General features: G+C 39.9%; 1 protein-coding gene across 6 annotated transcripts in view; it reads left to right on the top strand.

Moving 5' to 3' along the window:
* garnl3 (GTPase activating Rap/RanGAP domain like 3) overlaps window positions 1–12063 on the top strand; it is a 78647-nt gene extending 66584 nt beyond the window's left edge. For 4 of the 6 annotated variants that reach the window (XM_006796795.3, XM_006796794.3, XM_006796796.2 and 1 more), the window contains 6 exons: window positions 347–465; window positions 840–975; window positions 3356–3415; window positions 6523–6741; window positions 8686–8806; window positions 8893–12063. In XM_006796795.3, coding sequence (XP_006796858.1) covers window positions 347–465; window positions 840–975; window positions 3356–3415; window positions 6523–6741; window positions 8686–8806; window positions 8893–9058 — 821 coding nt within the window. In that variant the 3' untranslated portion in view covers window positions 9059–12063. The remainder of the gene's footprint in view (window positions 1–346; window positions 466–839; window positions 976–3355; window positions 3416–6522; window positions 6742–8685; window positions 8807–8892) is intronic. The other 2 variants (XM_006796799.3, XM_006796797.3) reach the window with 1 other exon arrangement.
* Window positions 12064–12362: the final 299 nt, after the last annotated feature.

The raw sequence follows: 12362 nt of genomic DNA, 5'->3' as shown, positions 1-12362 counted from the left end.
TGTGTTCTCCACTTGTCTGGTTTCCTCAAATTTCTTTAAGGAGGAGATATCTAATTGAATCCTCTTTTTGTCGCAAATTACAGAAAGTCTGTCTCACTGGAGACAAAACTATAAAGAATTAGGCACCACCACTGAGGCACCCATAGTACAAGCATGGGTTGGGCGTTTCTGCATATATATTTAGCCAATAATCTAATAGTAATAATTCTTAGTGAAGCTAATAACTATATATTTGAAGTATTAAGAAAGGTCAACATTGCTTACATTTTTTGCATTGCAGTCATACTTGATTCAGTGGCTTCCCTTTGATGAAGTACTTTTTCTTATCCTCATGGTGTCTTTGCAGTTTGTGCATTTCCTTACATCCTGGCCTTCACCACGGACTCCATTGAGATTCGACTAGTGGTCAATGGCAATCTTGTGTACACAGCAGTGGTCCCGGAGCTGCAGCTGGCTGCTTCGCGGGTCTGTATAAATGACAACATATCACACCCACTGAACAGGAATCCTCAAGTTTGGGAATTTAGTTTCAGTGTCAAGCTTCACTCGGTTGTAGAAGAAGATGTCTGGGAGCTCTCATTTCAATCCATCTTTATTATCCCTGTGGGAAATAAGGCTGGTAATCTGCATGGCTGCAAAAGCAATAATACAACTATGATTTATACACTCTGATAATTGCAAACAGAACAATGCGCCTGAGATCCAATGATTCATTCTGATTCTTTGTTCTTTCTTTTTCACCTCCTGCTTCAAACCTTTCTGTTTTCCTGCCTTCTCTGCACGTCCATCATTTCCCTCTCATTTCCCTCTCTGCTTGCATCTGCTTTTTCCACCCACAGTCAGACATTTATTTCGTTTCATCGGCTCCAGTGAGCTCAGCCTCCAACTGCAGTTCGAGAGACACCAGTTCCCAGAGTTCCCCACAGACGCCCACCGGCTATGAGATGCCCATGTTCCCCTCGCCGCTCGGTGATGGTAAGACCCACGCAGGATGTTTGACTTTGGAGTCTCTCTTAGCTTCAAGCGCTGCAACATTTGTGTACGTTAGTTCAGGTTGATAACGTGCAGTTTTCTGTGACAGTAAGTTTTTCTTTAATCACTTCTGCCATCATCTTTTTTTATGAGAAACATTATAATGTCCTCATTGCTGGGTATTTAGAGTAGCAGTAGACGAATAAGTATCCTGTCAACGGGCGTTTAACCCTACAAATAATTTTACTTACAAATGTGGTTACTTTTATTTATTACCGACCTTCTTTCTTACAATTATTTCAGAGAAAAAGTCATTCATTCAACAAATTTTATGCTTAAAAAATTACTTTTGCGGTACTTAAATATGAGGTAGAAAGACTTAGGTGCCTTTGTTTAATTATCTTGGTTACCAAGCCAAAACAAAAATGTTGCCTGTTGGTGTGTTCAAGGACCTACTCATAATCTGAAACTTTGCTTTAGATTAAATTTGCTTATCTATGTTGAAGGGCCGGGATGGGATGTCAAAAACATTTTACATTGTGAACCATATACATCCCACTTTGATCTTAAGTGGGCCGGACAGAAACCCTTTCTGTTAGTGTAAAGAACTTTAACTACACATTTAATCCCTGGAATAGTTTAATATAAGAAAAAGGAGTGCAGTTTCAACAACACAGCTCAGTTTTTCTATATGATATAGAAATGTTGCTGTTGTAAATAAAAGAAATCTGGAAAACCTTTGGCTTAAAGTGTAAGAAATGTGTAAAATGGCCTAAATCATTCTGGTTCTGTCATTGCCCTTTATTTGTAAACCCACTGGGGAAAAAACAAAAAGAGAATTTCCTGTCGGTTAATTATTCATTTATTCATATATTTGCTTTGGTGTATTATGCCCATGAGGAAGGTCTTTATCACGCTCCAAAACCTGTGAAAATATAGTTAAAACTCCTTCACATTTTTAAAATTGCCCAGTGGGTCACATTGGAGTCTGTGTCTAATTCCGGCCCAATTCTGGCCCCCAGGCCTTATGTTTGATACCTCTGCTGTAAGAAACAGACAGATAAGCACAGCGAGTATTGCAGAATATGCCTTCTTTTATTTCATTTAAACACTGTCTTTTAAAAAAAAAACCAACACTTACAAAGTGTTATTCTGCCTTGTAACCCCCGTGACTCCTCTTTGTCATTTTTATTGTTTATTTTTCTAAGATTTCTTTTTTAAGATTGACTGTGTATAAAAATGCTGTAATTCCTGAAGCAATATTTTGTTAGATCTCTTGAACTGAAACTGAAGGTCTGCACTTCAGTCACATCTTGATTGTCCAACATGGTGATGTATAGAGGGAAAATTACAAAACTGTCTAAATACTGACAGATCTGGCTGTAAATCATATTTATTCTACTAAAGTTTCACTGCTTATTTTCCCACTGGTTGTCCACCACACTCTCCAGTGTTTCTGTCTCAGACCTTTTTTGTTTTAGGGTTGTCACCAGGCAGTGAACTCTTGAATTTTGGAGGATCCTTGAACACACCCTTTTTCAAAACAGGCATCCACATGGCCTCCCGTTCATCAACATGCTGCCAAAAGATCAAGGAGACAAACTTTTCACTGAGATACGACGTTCCTTACTTTCGAGCATCTTCATATGAGTTTTATACCCATATGTAGTATGAGGTGTATGAAAAAAGGCTTGTACCTTAGCTAAATGTGATTTGTAGTTGTAGGACGAGAACATTTGAAAGCATCATTGTGATCTTTTCGATTGCGAATCATAGTTACAATATAGTTACAAAATAGCAAGCACACTTTCCCAGACATCTTTCATTGTATGTTTGACCATTTAATACACACACCCCCACCAGCACCACCACCTCCCCATCCTGCTGTTCCTGATCTCCTCCATATTAATACAGCTTGTACAAGAATGTCATTCACTTTCTGTCAGCTGACTGATGGACAGTGCAGTCTAGCTGTTAAAGACACACAAAGGTTTCCATGTAAGTCTGAACTGCAGGGAAGAGTGAGACTTAGGAAAAATAAAAAATAAAAAGTTGTGTTCCTGCTGCTGCTGCACCATCCAGGCAGTCTTTTCCTGATGGAAGTGGGTATTTACAGGTTCCATTAAGGCTAACGGGGAGGAAGGTCTGGCTGTTGCTGCTGCAATTAGTCAAGTGCAGGATTTCTGCTTATGTATATCATTTTTATTAAAGGAATTCTCTTTTTTTCAGTTCAACTGGCCGTGCAAATAATTCTGCATTACTGGAAGATGTAGACATAATAGAGAACCTACTATGTATGTGTATGGGTGTGTGCGTGTGCTCCTAAATGTATGTTACTGTGTGTGTTCAGTTTGTGTAACCCTCTTCTTCATCCCTGGTTCAGATTCTATACGGATCCCCTATGGTACCAAGCTTTCCCTGTACATGTCTAAGGATGCTGAAGGTACTTTAGGATTCTCCCACAACTTGTCCTCTGTCCATAAAAACACTCATAACGCTGCCCTACTAACATGCACGTGCACCCAGAGTGTATCACCCCTGTCTGCTCCGAAGCAGCATGTTGACTTGAACGTTGGTTGAATGTTAAGTGAACATTATGTCTTCCCCACCCCCACCCACCCCCCTTTCTGTCTGCCGACTAATTAAAGCATTAGCGCGAGGGGAGAATGAGAAGGGAGAAAGGAAGGTGCTAAGAGCTCAAAGTACAAAAGTGAGGCAGAGGTGATGAAGATAGAGAGAGTTATGAAATTACCGGGAAGGGGGGGAGGAAGAATAGGTATGCAGGGAGTGTGAGCGGAAAGGGAGGGGTTATGGAGGCTGTGGGGGGGGGGGGGGGGGGGGGGGTGCAAAAAAGGAGCAAGAAAAGGGAAAGAGGGAAGGAGAAGACACATCTGCTGCAGCATGATTTACAGATTGCACTGTCGCCATGGTGACTTTTGTCAGCCCTCTTTTTCGATCCAAAGTAGTCCAAACAGCGGTGCTACAGTCTGATGGTGGGTGGGTGGTCGGGCGGGGTGTTTGGAGAGTGGGGGGGGGGGGGGGGGTGGAGAAAGGTGGAAGGGTGCTGACAAAAATCCCATCTTCTTAACTGCCTGTGCGCCTGCCGTATCTGCTCCTTGGGAAGGTTTTCATCTGACGTAATCACATCAGTGATGTGAGCAAGATGTCACTGATGTGGCTGCTAGCCAGCATCCACCTCCACTGGCTTAAAGACGCCACGTTGTTCTGGTGAATTTGACTCCGTTTAGTACTAAAAACATCCCTGACAACTGTTTATTTGATTTTTGATTTTTTTTTGCCAGTTTGCTGGAGTGTGACACTTCCCCTGGTCCAGAAACGCATGTGGAATATATTGATCTCTGCAACTATATATTCCAAATACTTGCATGCCTTGCCGTATTTTTGGCTATTTCCTTTTGCCGTCGGACGACACAGCGGCAAGTGAGAGCTGATCTGTAACAGCACTAACACAGTGTACCTGTCAAGCATCAGCAGTGACCCTTTGTTTTTCACAGTGGCTCTTTAACTCTCCTCTCACCCGCTGACATTTCAGATGAGACGGACCCTTCCTTTTTTTTTTTGCAGCATAGTCTCCGCCTTGATTCACTTTCATTCACTATCACCAGCCTGCCTCATTGGAGCAGTGTGCAGTTTCTGAACTCCAACACTGCTCCCAAGTGGAATGGCTGGGCACTGCCAGTGGGCACACTGCAGCTTTGCGGGCAGATTGTGTCACTTGAAAACTTCCAAACATCCATTCAATGCATCTCGAGCAGACTTTGTAGTCTCTGTTGAATAATAGATGGCCTGCTATAAATGTCTACTGAACAGTTACATTAGCTCGCTGTTGTAAGGAAGATTAATTTTAAGACTGCGTGCTGTTTCAATAAATAGCGCTATAAATCACTTTAAAGTGGCTTCAATTAAATGTGGATGTTTGATTCTGTTGTATCAGCATTCATAGAGTCCTAATTATATACAGAATTAATATTACAGCTGACTGTTTTGCAACGCATGCCACATGTGATGTCATAGATGTTTTACTGCGCTACAAAAATACAAAAGTTAAAGACTTGATCAAGCTGTGTCACCTTTGCTTTTTCAGGTTTTGTAAGCTTTTGCTTTTGCAGTCATTATCTGTTTTTTACTGGTCCTTACTGGTGCATTCAAAGACTTTTATTTCCAGTGAGATAAAATTATTTCTCATTATACCTTTACAAAATCAACAACATGTTTTTGTGAGTTGGAGTGGCTGGCACACAGAATGCAAGAGCAATGTTAAAAGTTGAATCTTTGAGAGTCCCTGAATGCACCGGAAAGGCGGAAATATGCCTCTAGACATTATATACAAGATAGATGCCAATATTTACATGTCGGACGCCAGTCACTGGTTATTTCAAGTGTGTTTAGTGTAAAGATTACAAATGTGCATCTCGTGTAATGCCGTTCGCTGCATTAGAGTCTCAGAGGTAAGAGTATGTTTCATAATACCCAACAACAGAATTTCAAAAAAGCCTAATCTTTGAGTCAGGTGAGAGTTTTAGAGTATCATAAAGCTGCACTGAAAATACTTGCAGATGATATGTATGTGAGTGTGATGTATTGTAAATTTAGTTCAAGTTAATATATAGTACTGTGCAAAAAGCTTGAGCCAGCCCCTCATTTCTTTATATTTTACTAGGAAATGGGAAATAGGTCCAGTGATATATTGAAATGTGCAAACATGCAGAGAAATACAGTACTTAAAAAGCAACAACAGAGTTTGTACAATTAAAACAAGCCTGAAAGTCAGTATTTGGCATGACCTCGTTTCCTCTGAAATCTTTTAGGCACCCAATGGAGCATCAAAATTTGACTGTGTTTTTCTGCATTCATTATTCCATCAGTTTTTTAAAAGACCTGCAACACCACTGGTTGAATTGCAGCCCCAAATCATGACAGACCCTACAATATATTACACATAGCTGTAGACACTCACTGTCCTGAACAACTACTTTTGTCTTCTACTTGTCCAGTGTGCTCAAATGTTTGAAGAAATATATGCATACCATGATGAAATATGCCAAGGTTTGAGTCAAGTGGAACTAAAGAAAGACAATCTGGTCCTGAGAAGCAAACCACAAAGAAATGTGGGATGCTTCAAAATCTTTGCACAGTACTGTATGAGAGGTAGAAATTTGGAAAACACTAATGTAGTCACATGTTAATATTTTACCACCTGGGTTTTTGTACAGATTTTCCAAAAAAAATCAGCTGTTTATCATCCTTACGTTAAGCTAAGCAGTAGCTTCCCAGTGGTAACTTAGGCAGCCAAATATAAAAGTATTTAATTTTCATTGCACTGCCATACAAACGTGTTGAAATACTGACAAAAATAAAAGGTTCAATTGCTAGTTGTAAAATCTGAAAACATATGGTATGTTTTTGAATTTCTAAAGAACTAAAGCCAAGCCTTCTTTTTTTTTTGTTTTCATTTTGTGCGCTCTCATGTCATCTACCACAATTGTTCTTCCTCACTGCTACCTCTTCCTCTGGGTTTCTTCCTCCCAGGTGAAGCGGCATGCAAGCACATTTTTAAGATCCCTCTGTGTAACTTGGTGGGCCGCAGCATCGAAAGACCCCTGAAGTCCCCTCTGGTCAACAAAGTGCTGACGACACCAGCCCCCACCATGGTGGCCCCAGCTCCCCTCATCTCTGCAACACACTCGCTTTCCTTATCCCGCATGGAGATCAAAGAAATAGCCAGTCGCACACGGAAGGAGCTGCTCGGTAAACGAAAAAATTATTTTACGCCATATAGGAAATTTAAGTTGTTTTTATGGAACTAGTGCCCACTGGTGCAGTTTTGGATTATCCCTCACATATCTGCTCCTTCATGGTACGGCTACATTTGAGCTTACTAGCAACAGCAAAGCTACATGACGAGATCACAGTCAGTCAAAAACACACACAGAGATTCCTTTATTTTTAGTTAGATCTAGTTGCTGTCTCTGTGTTTTATTCTAAAATCTTCCTCAAAAAAGCTAATTCCACAAACACATTTTGGTTTGCAAGAACAGCTATATAAAATCTCAATGGGCTCCTCCTGCTCATGTGAATCTTTTATCTGTTTATTTATTCATTTCTGGTCGTGTTGTTTCAGTTATTACATTATATGTGGTATCGCAGCCATTGCCCAACTCCGGTGAATGGTCCATGGTCATTGATCAGTAGCTGTTGATCAGTGATCAAGAAAGTGACCTCACAGCCTCCCAGTGGAAAGGCTACGTCCAGATAAACTTTCTGCGAGACATCACTGTACTAATTCTAAAATCTTTGAAGTACTCTCCAGTATTGGTCTCAGATGCTATTACAGTTTAGTGGCTCAGTCACAGTAGAGCAAAGATATGATATAAACCTCCTTGCAACTACTAAAAATTGGTGGTTGCCCGATGAGTCCATTGAATATTTTGAAATTTAGCAGCCGATTACAAGTTGTTGCACTGACCAACAGGTAACCCAGAGGTTAAGAATGCAAAACCCACAACCTGTAGTTGACCACACAGTGATTGCACAGGTTCCCTGGAGACAGATTGGCAACAGGTTGTAATCAGTGTGAGTCAGTCTGGACACATCATCTACGTGTGTGTTTTTAATAGCAGACCTGCCTCAACTGGTTTCCAGTTGGTTGTATTCTGGTTATATTCCTATATAAAAGCACCTGTGTCATTTTTCAGTTAAATTGCTGGATTCTGAATGTAACTAGTTGATGTGAATTTCTGTTAAATGTTACATTTCTGTGTACGTAGTTGGCGACACATTTGTGATTTTCAACGATTTACAGTTAATCGTATCATACAGTTTCCAAGCTGACCTTATTCAGTCACAAACTGATAGCAGACTGACTTCGATTTATTGCTGTTTTCTGACTATCTTGATGCACCAAAGTTGCTTTCAAGATGTCAACTGTGGTTAAAAGCAACACTCAAAACCACAGAGATCACACGGTCACATTCATTTTGGTTGTGCAGCATCTCTAACTACTGTTTTCTCCAGCAAGACTGTAGCATTAGAGACTATATCTGAGATATGAAATCACCACATGACTTTACACATTTGGCTTTGTAGGAGAAGATCCCAAACAATGTGTACCTTCCAAGTCTGAAGTAGATCTGTTTTGGGTGTTTTTTTAAACATAGGCAAAAAGCAAAAGTTTGACATTTGGAAAAATGTGCTTATTGGCCTTCCTGTTGTGTGAGGAGATTCATCCCACTGTTATGTGGTACTTTTACACTAAATGTAAACTTACAGCAACATTAGCTTAACATATGGAGAAACATTTACTCTTTTGTCTAAAGAAGCCATTTCTATCCGTCCCCACCTTCAAATACTTTCATATTTCATATTCATATACTTTGGATTTATTAAAATAAAAAGTTGTTTAAAATTTTAAATGAAATCCAAGAAAATTACAACTTTTGGTTTGAAATCATCTAGCACATAATTCACTCAACAAAGCCATTTGTACTACTGACAGGTTAAACAAGACACAATATGTGGATTATAGTGCTTGAAGGCTATGACGCTCATGTTAAGTTAAGCTACCAATTGTATTTAATTTTTGAATCACAGATATAAATGGGATATCGACCATCCCACTCTCAGCAGGAAGGCAAAAAAAAAGCATATTTCTGAGTTTTCCAATGCATTTTCCATTGTCTCCTACCAACAAAGGCTTGACAGAGGAACCAAGTGGGAAATCAGACAGCGGATCGGTGAAACAGAGAAAGATGAGCAAAAAGAACACAGAGGACGAGCCCAAAGTACGAGCGCTGACGTCCACAAACAGCGACAGGTGACACTTCTGAATAGCAGCTGCACGTTTGATCTTTGCTTAATGCTAGCTTGAGCTTGAGACATGAGTCTTTCTGTGCACAACAGGCTAGCCTCACAGTCCAGCGAAGTGGATCAGGATGTCCAGCTGCACTGTTCGTCCAGTTCGGAGGCGGAGCCAGAGAAGGCGGTGCTGCAGCCAGAGAGCCCACCCCTTACCAGTGCGTTCTCCCTCTCCACATCCTTCGAAGAAGATGTCTTGGACCTAAAGTGAAGACAATCCCATTGTGCACTTCTCTGCCCGCCCACTTCTGCACTGTCGCCTTTACTCTGTTGTTTTGGTTGGTCTTCTTTTGTTTTTTGTTTTTTCTGTTGTTGAGCTCTGATACCTTGGCGCTTTTTCCTACATACCCTGGGATTCTGAGACCCCGTTCAGCGGACGAGATGGGTGCAGTGGAGGTTTGAAGTCATGTCTGTGTGCGTGTGTGACTTTTTTCATGAGCAGTGCCCCCCCCCCCAGCCGCCGTGTGTCAGCTGTTTGTGTCGCCCTGCAGCAGATAACCCAAAGAGGTTGCGTAAGATGCCGTGGTGCATTCAGACTTCTGCAAGAGCTTTGAGATGCCGGTTTGATCCTAAACCACAAACTGAATGTAAATCTGTGCACCAAGGCATGAGAACACTCTCTGCATTCTCAACTCCCTCTGACGTTGCAAGAGCTTATGTGTTGTATATTATGTGATTATTTCCGATCCACTTTCAAGTATTGTATGATATGCATATGTGTACATCTGTTTATACACGAAAGTGCACACATGCAGGCGTATATGCCTGTCTGGCTTGTGATGCATATTTATAGATATATTATAAAAATCAATTTTATTCCCATATTTAGTAAAAGTATGATTTTTGATTTTATGCTCTCTGCACATTTTCGCCCATATTGTTCCCCTTATCCGTTGTAAACAGGTTAGACAGACCTGGAAGAAGTCTCCCACAAGTGCCGTCTGCCACTGTCCTCCATTCAAGTAGACGTCCAACAGCCACCAGATTTTGGTGTCTGTCAGTAGCAGCCATGATTGTAGTCCATGTTCGATTACAGTGGTAACCAACGACTGCAATCAGCTCGGGTGATTTCACTTGCTGGCGGCAAAATCTCAAAGGCACATGCACAAATCATTTTATCCCATAACAAAGACCTGACCTTAAATTTGCATGACTTGCAAGTGTTGTGTTTTTTGCAGCAGAGAAATCACTTCTTTGGAAACAGTGTGATCTGTAACATGATACCAAATTCCAAACAAAGTAAAGAAACAACAAACTGAGACAAGAAAAAAAAAGTACAGGAGTATCTATAACAAGACGGTGGCTAGATGGATAGAGGAGGGATGATAAAAACAAAACCAAAAGTGTGAATTACTTTTACTTTGTCTTTTTCTGTATGTGGAATGAAAAAGTCTTTTATTTTTGTAGAGTAAATGTGCACTTAGTTAAAAGGTAGTTTTATCTTTAGGAAAAATTAGACTTTTACTGAACTAAAATTAAAGCCTAAATGAAACTAAGAATTTTAACAGTGCAAAACAAAACATCTCATTAAAAAAATACTAAATGTATTTATACAGTTAGTATAATTGGAAAGCATAACCATGCTAGCGCTGTTTAAATCACTGAGTCTAATTTGGAACTTCAAGAAGCCCTGCTGATTTTCACCTCGAGGTCCAGAAATACACTGATTTACAGCTGGGACACCTGGAGTTATCGGTTAGGGGATAGGGATAGGGTCAGATTGCTAATTGGCTGCCCATCTGGAAAATCTTTTGTTATTGTCATACAGATAAAAATCTAGTCCATAAATTTGGAGGGCTCAAAAGAGACTGATAAGTCTCTAATATTGCATACGCTCTAAAAACAATCCTTCATTTCATTAAACCGTCTCGGCCTTTTAAATGTCTCCTCATTTTATACTCCACACATTCAGATTACAGAGTAAAGCAATCCATTAAAAATAAAACCACTAATGCTCAGTTACTGTAGAGTTGACAACAGGGAAACATCAGTATCTACAATGGCTCTTACTATTACATCAGTCTGGGATGCCAAACAGCTAAGGATGCACCACATCAGCTAAAGGGTGACATCCCACATGATTAAACCCAGCTTGCGCACCTATGGGCGTTAGAGCAATCATAAAAATAATTCTGAGAGCAGAAACTTGGCAAGTGAGAGTGCATGGTTTTAAAAAAGGTCAAACATGGTCAAACAAACTTTGTGTAATTACTGTCACAGCCAGAGGAGGGAGACAAAACTTAACCACCACAGGTTCAACATGGGAAACCTCCACACCTGTACCATCCACCCCACTTGTGATGTAAATGCACCTCCAACACTAATAACCTTTATCAGGATTACTTTATCTAGAAAAAGTTTCATCTCACAATCCTTTCTAACACAAAGGGCCAACTACACTTCTCATTTAATATTAGTAAGAACCCACTTTATAACACGTAATTACAGCACTGAAAAGGTTAAATGGTGCTTTGTGTCAATGTAAAAGCTAATCAAAGTGACAGTAATGCAAAGGGAAATGTTTGGCAAAGGTGACTAGCCTGATGTAGGTGTTAGTGCATCTCTGTATGCTTGTTTCACATCATAGCAGCCTTCAGATTGAGCATGAGCCTCTTCTTTTCTCATTTCTTCACACCTTTGCTCTGTTCTCCTGCCTGCCTCTGCGTGAATCCCTCTAACAGCATAACGTAACTCAGAAAAAAGGGTAGGGGAAGAAGAAGGAAGAGGAGGAGGAACTGGGAGGGATTTTTACTCTTCTTTAGTGTCTAAATGAGGGTGGATGACTCGGGGAATGCTGCTTCTCCTGCTTTGCGTTGTTACGATTCCATCTGTATTTTTGTCTTTAGTTTCTACCTCCCCTTGACATTTTCACTGTTTTGTTTGTTTTGGTTGGTATTTTAGTTTGTTTTGGGGGTTTTTGTATTTGAATCTATATTTACTGTTTAGACTGTTGCTGAACCTCTCTGTGATATCAAAATGACAGAAAATTGACAAAAAAAACACCAAGTGTCTTAAAATATTGTATCGCCATCGTTTTTAATGCCAAGTAATACTTGTAAATGTTTGTGTATCAAATGTGGCCTCAAAGGAAACTGAACTATATTATTATTGATATTAATATTATTTGAGCAGTTATTTTAAACAAGTGCTGTAGACCACTGCTGTGAAAGTAGTTGATTTTGTTCATTGATATGTAATAAATATTTATGAAATTTCTGTTGGGTGGTTTCTTTGGCTTACACACACACACACACACACACACACACATACATACATACATGCATACATAGATAGATATAGATATATACAGGCTGAAAGCAATGTAAGTAATGTTAAGGTTAAATGTCAACATACATTTCTGCTTTAACTCTCTTTTTTGTAGCTGACTGAGTCATAGGACTGGGGTTGTTTATTCTTGAGTTGTTTAAATGGAGCATTTCTTTCTGTTTGGATTTTTAACCCAGCTATAATCTGATTATGAGGGTCAATGTAAATGTTTACCTTTGTAGAACATT

This window comes from Neolamprologus brichardi, chromosome 7, assembly GCF_056152115.1.
Source record: "Neolamprologus brichardi isolate AB-2024 chromosome 7, ASM5615211v1, whole genome shotgun sequence".
Taxonomy (NCBI): domain Eukaryota; kingdom Metazoa; phylum Chordata; class Actinopteri; order Cichliformes; family Cichlidae; genus Neolamprologus; species Neolamprologus brichardi.
The sequence above is the reverse complement of the archived record's forward strand: the minus strand, read 5'-3'. Positions and strand labels throughout refer to the sequence as shown.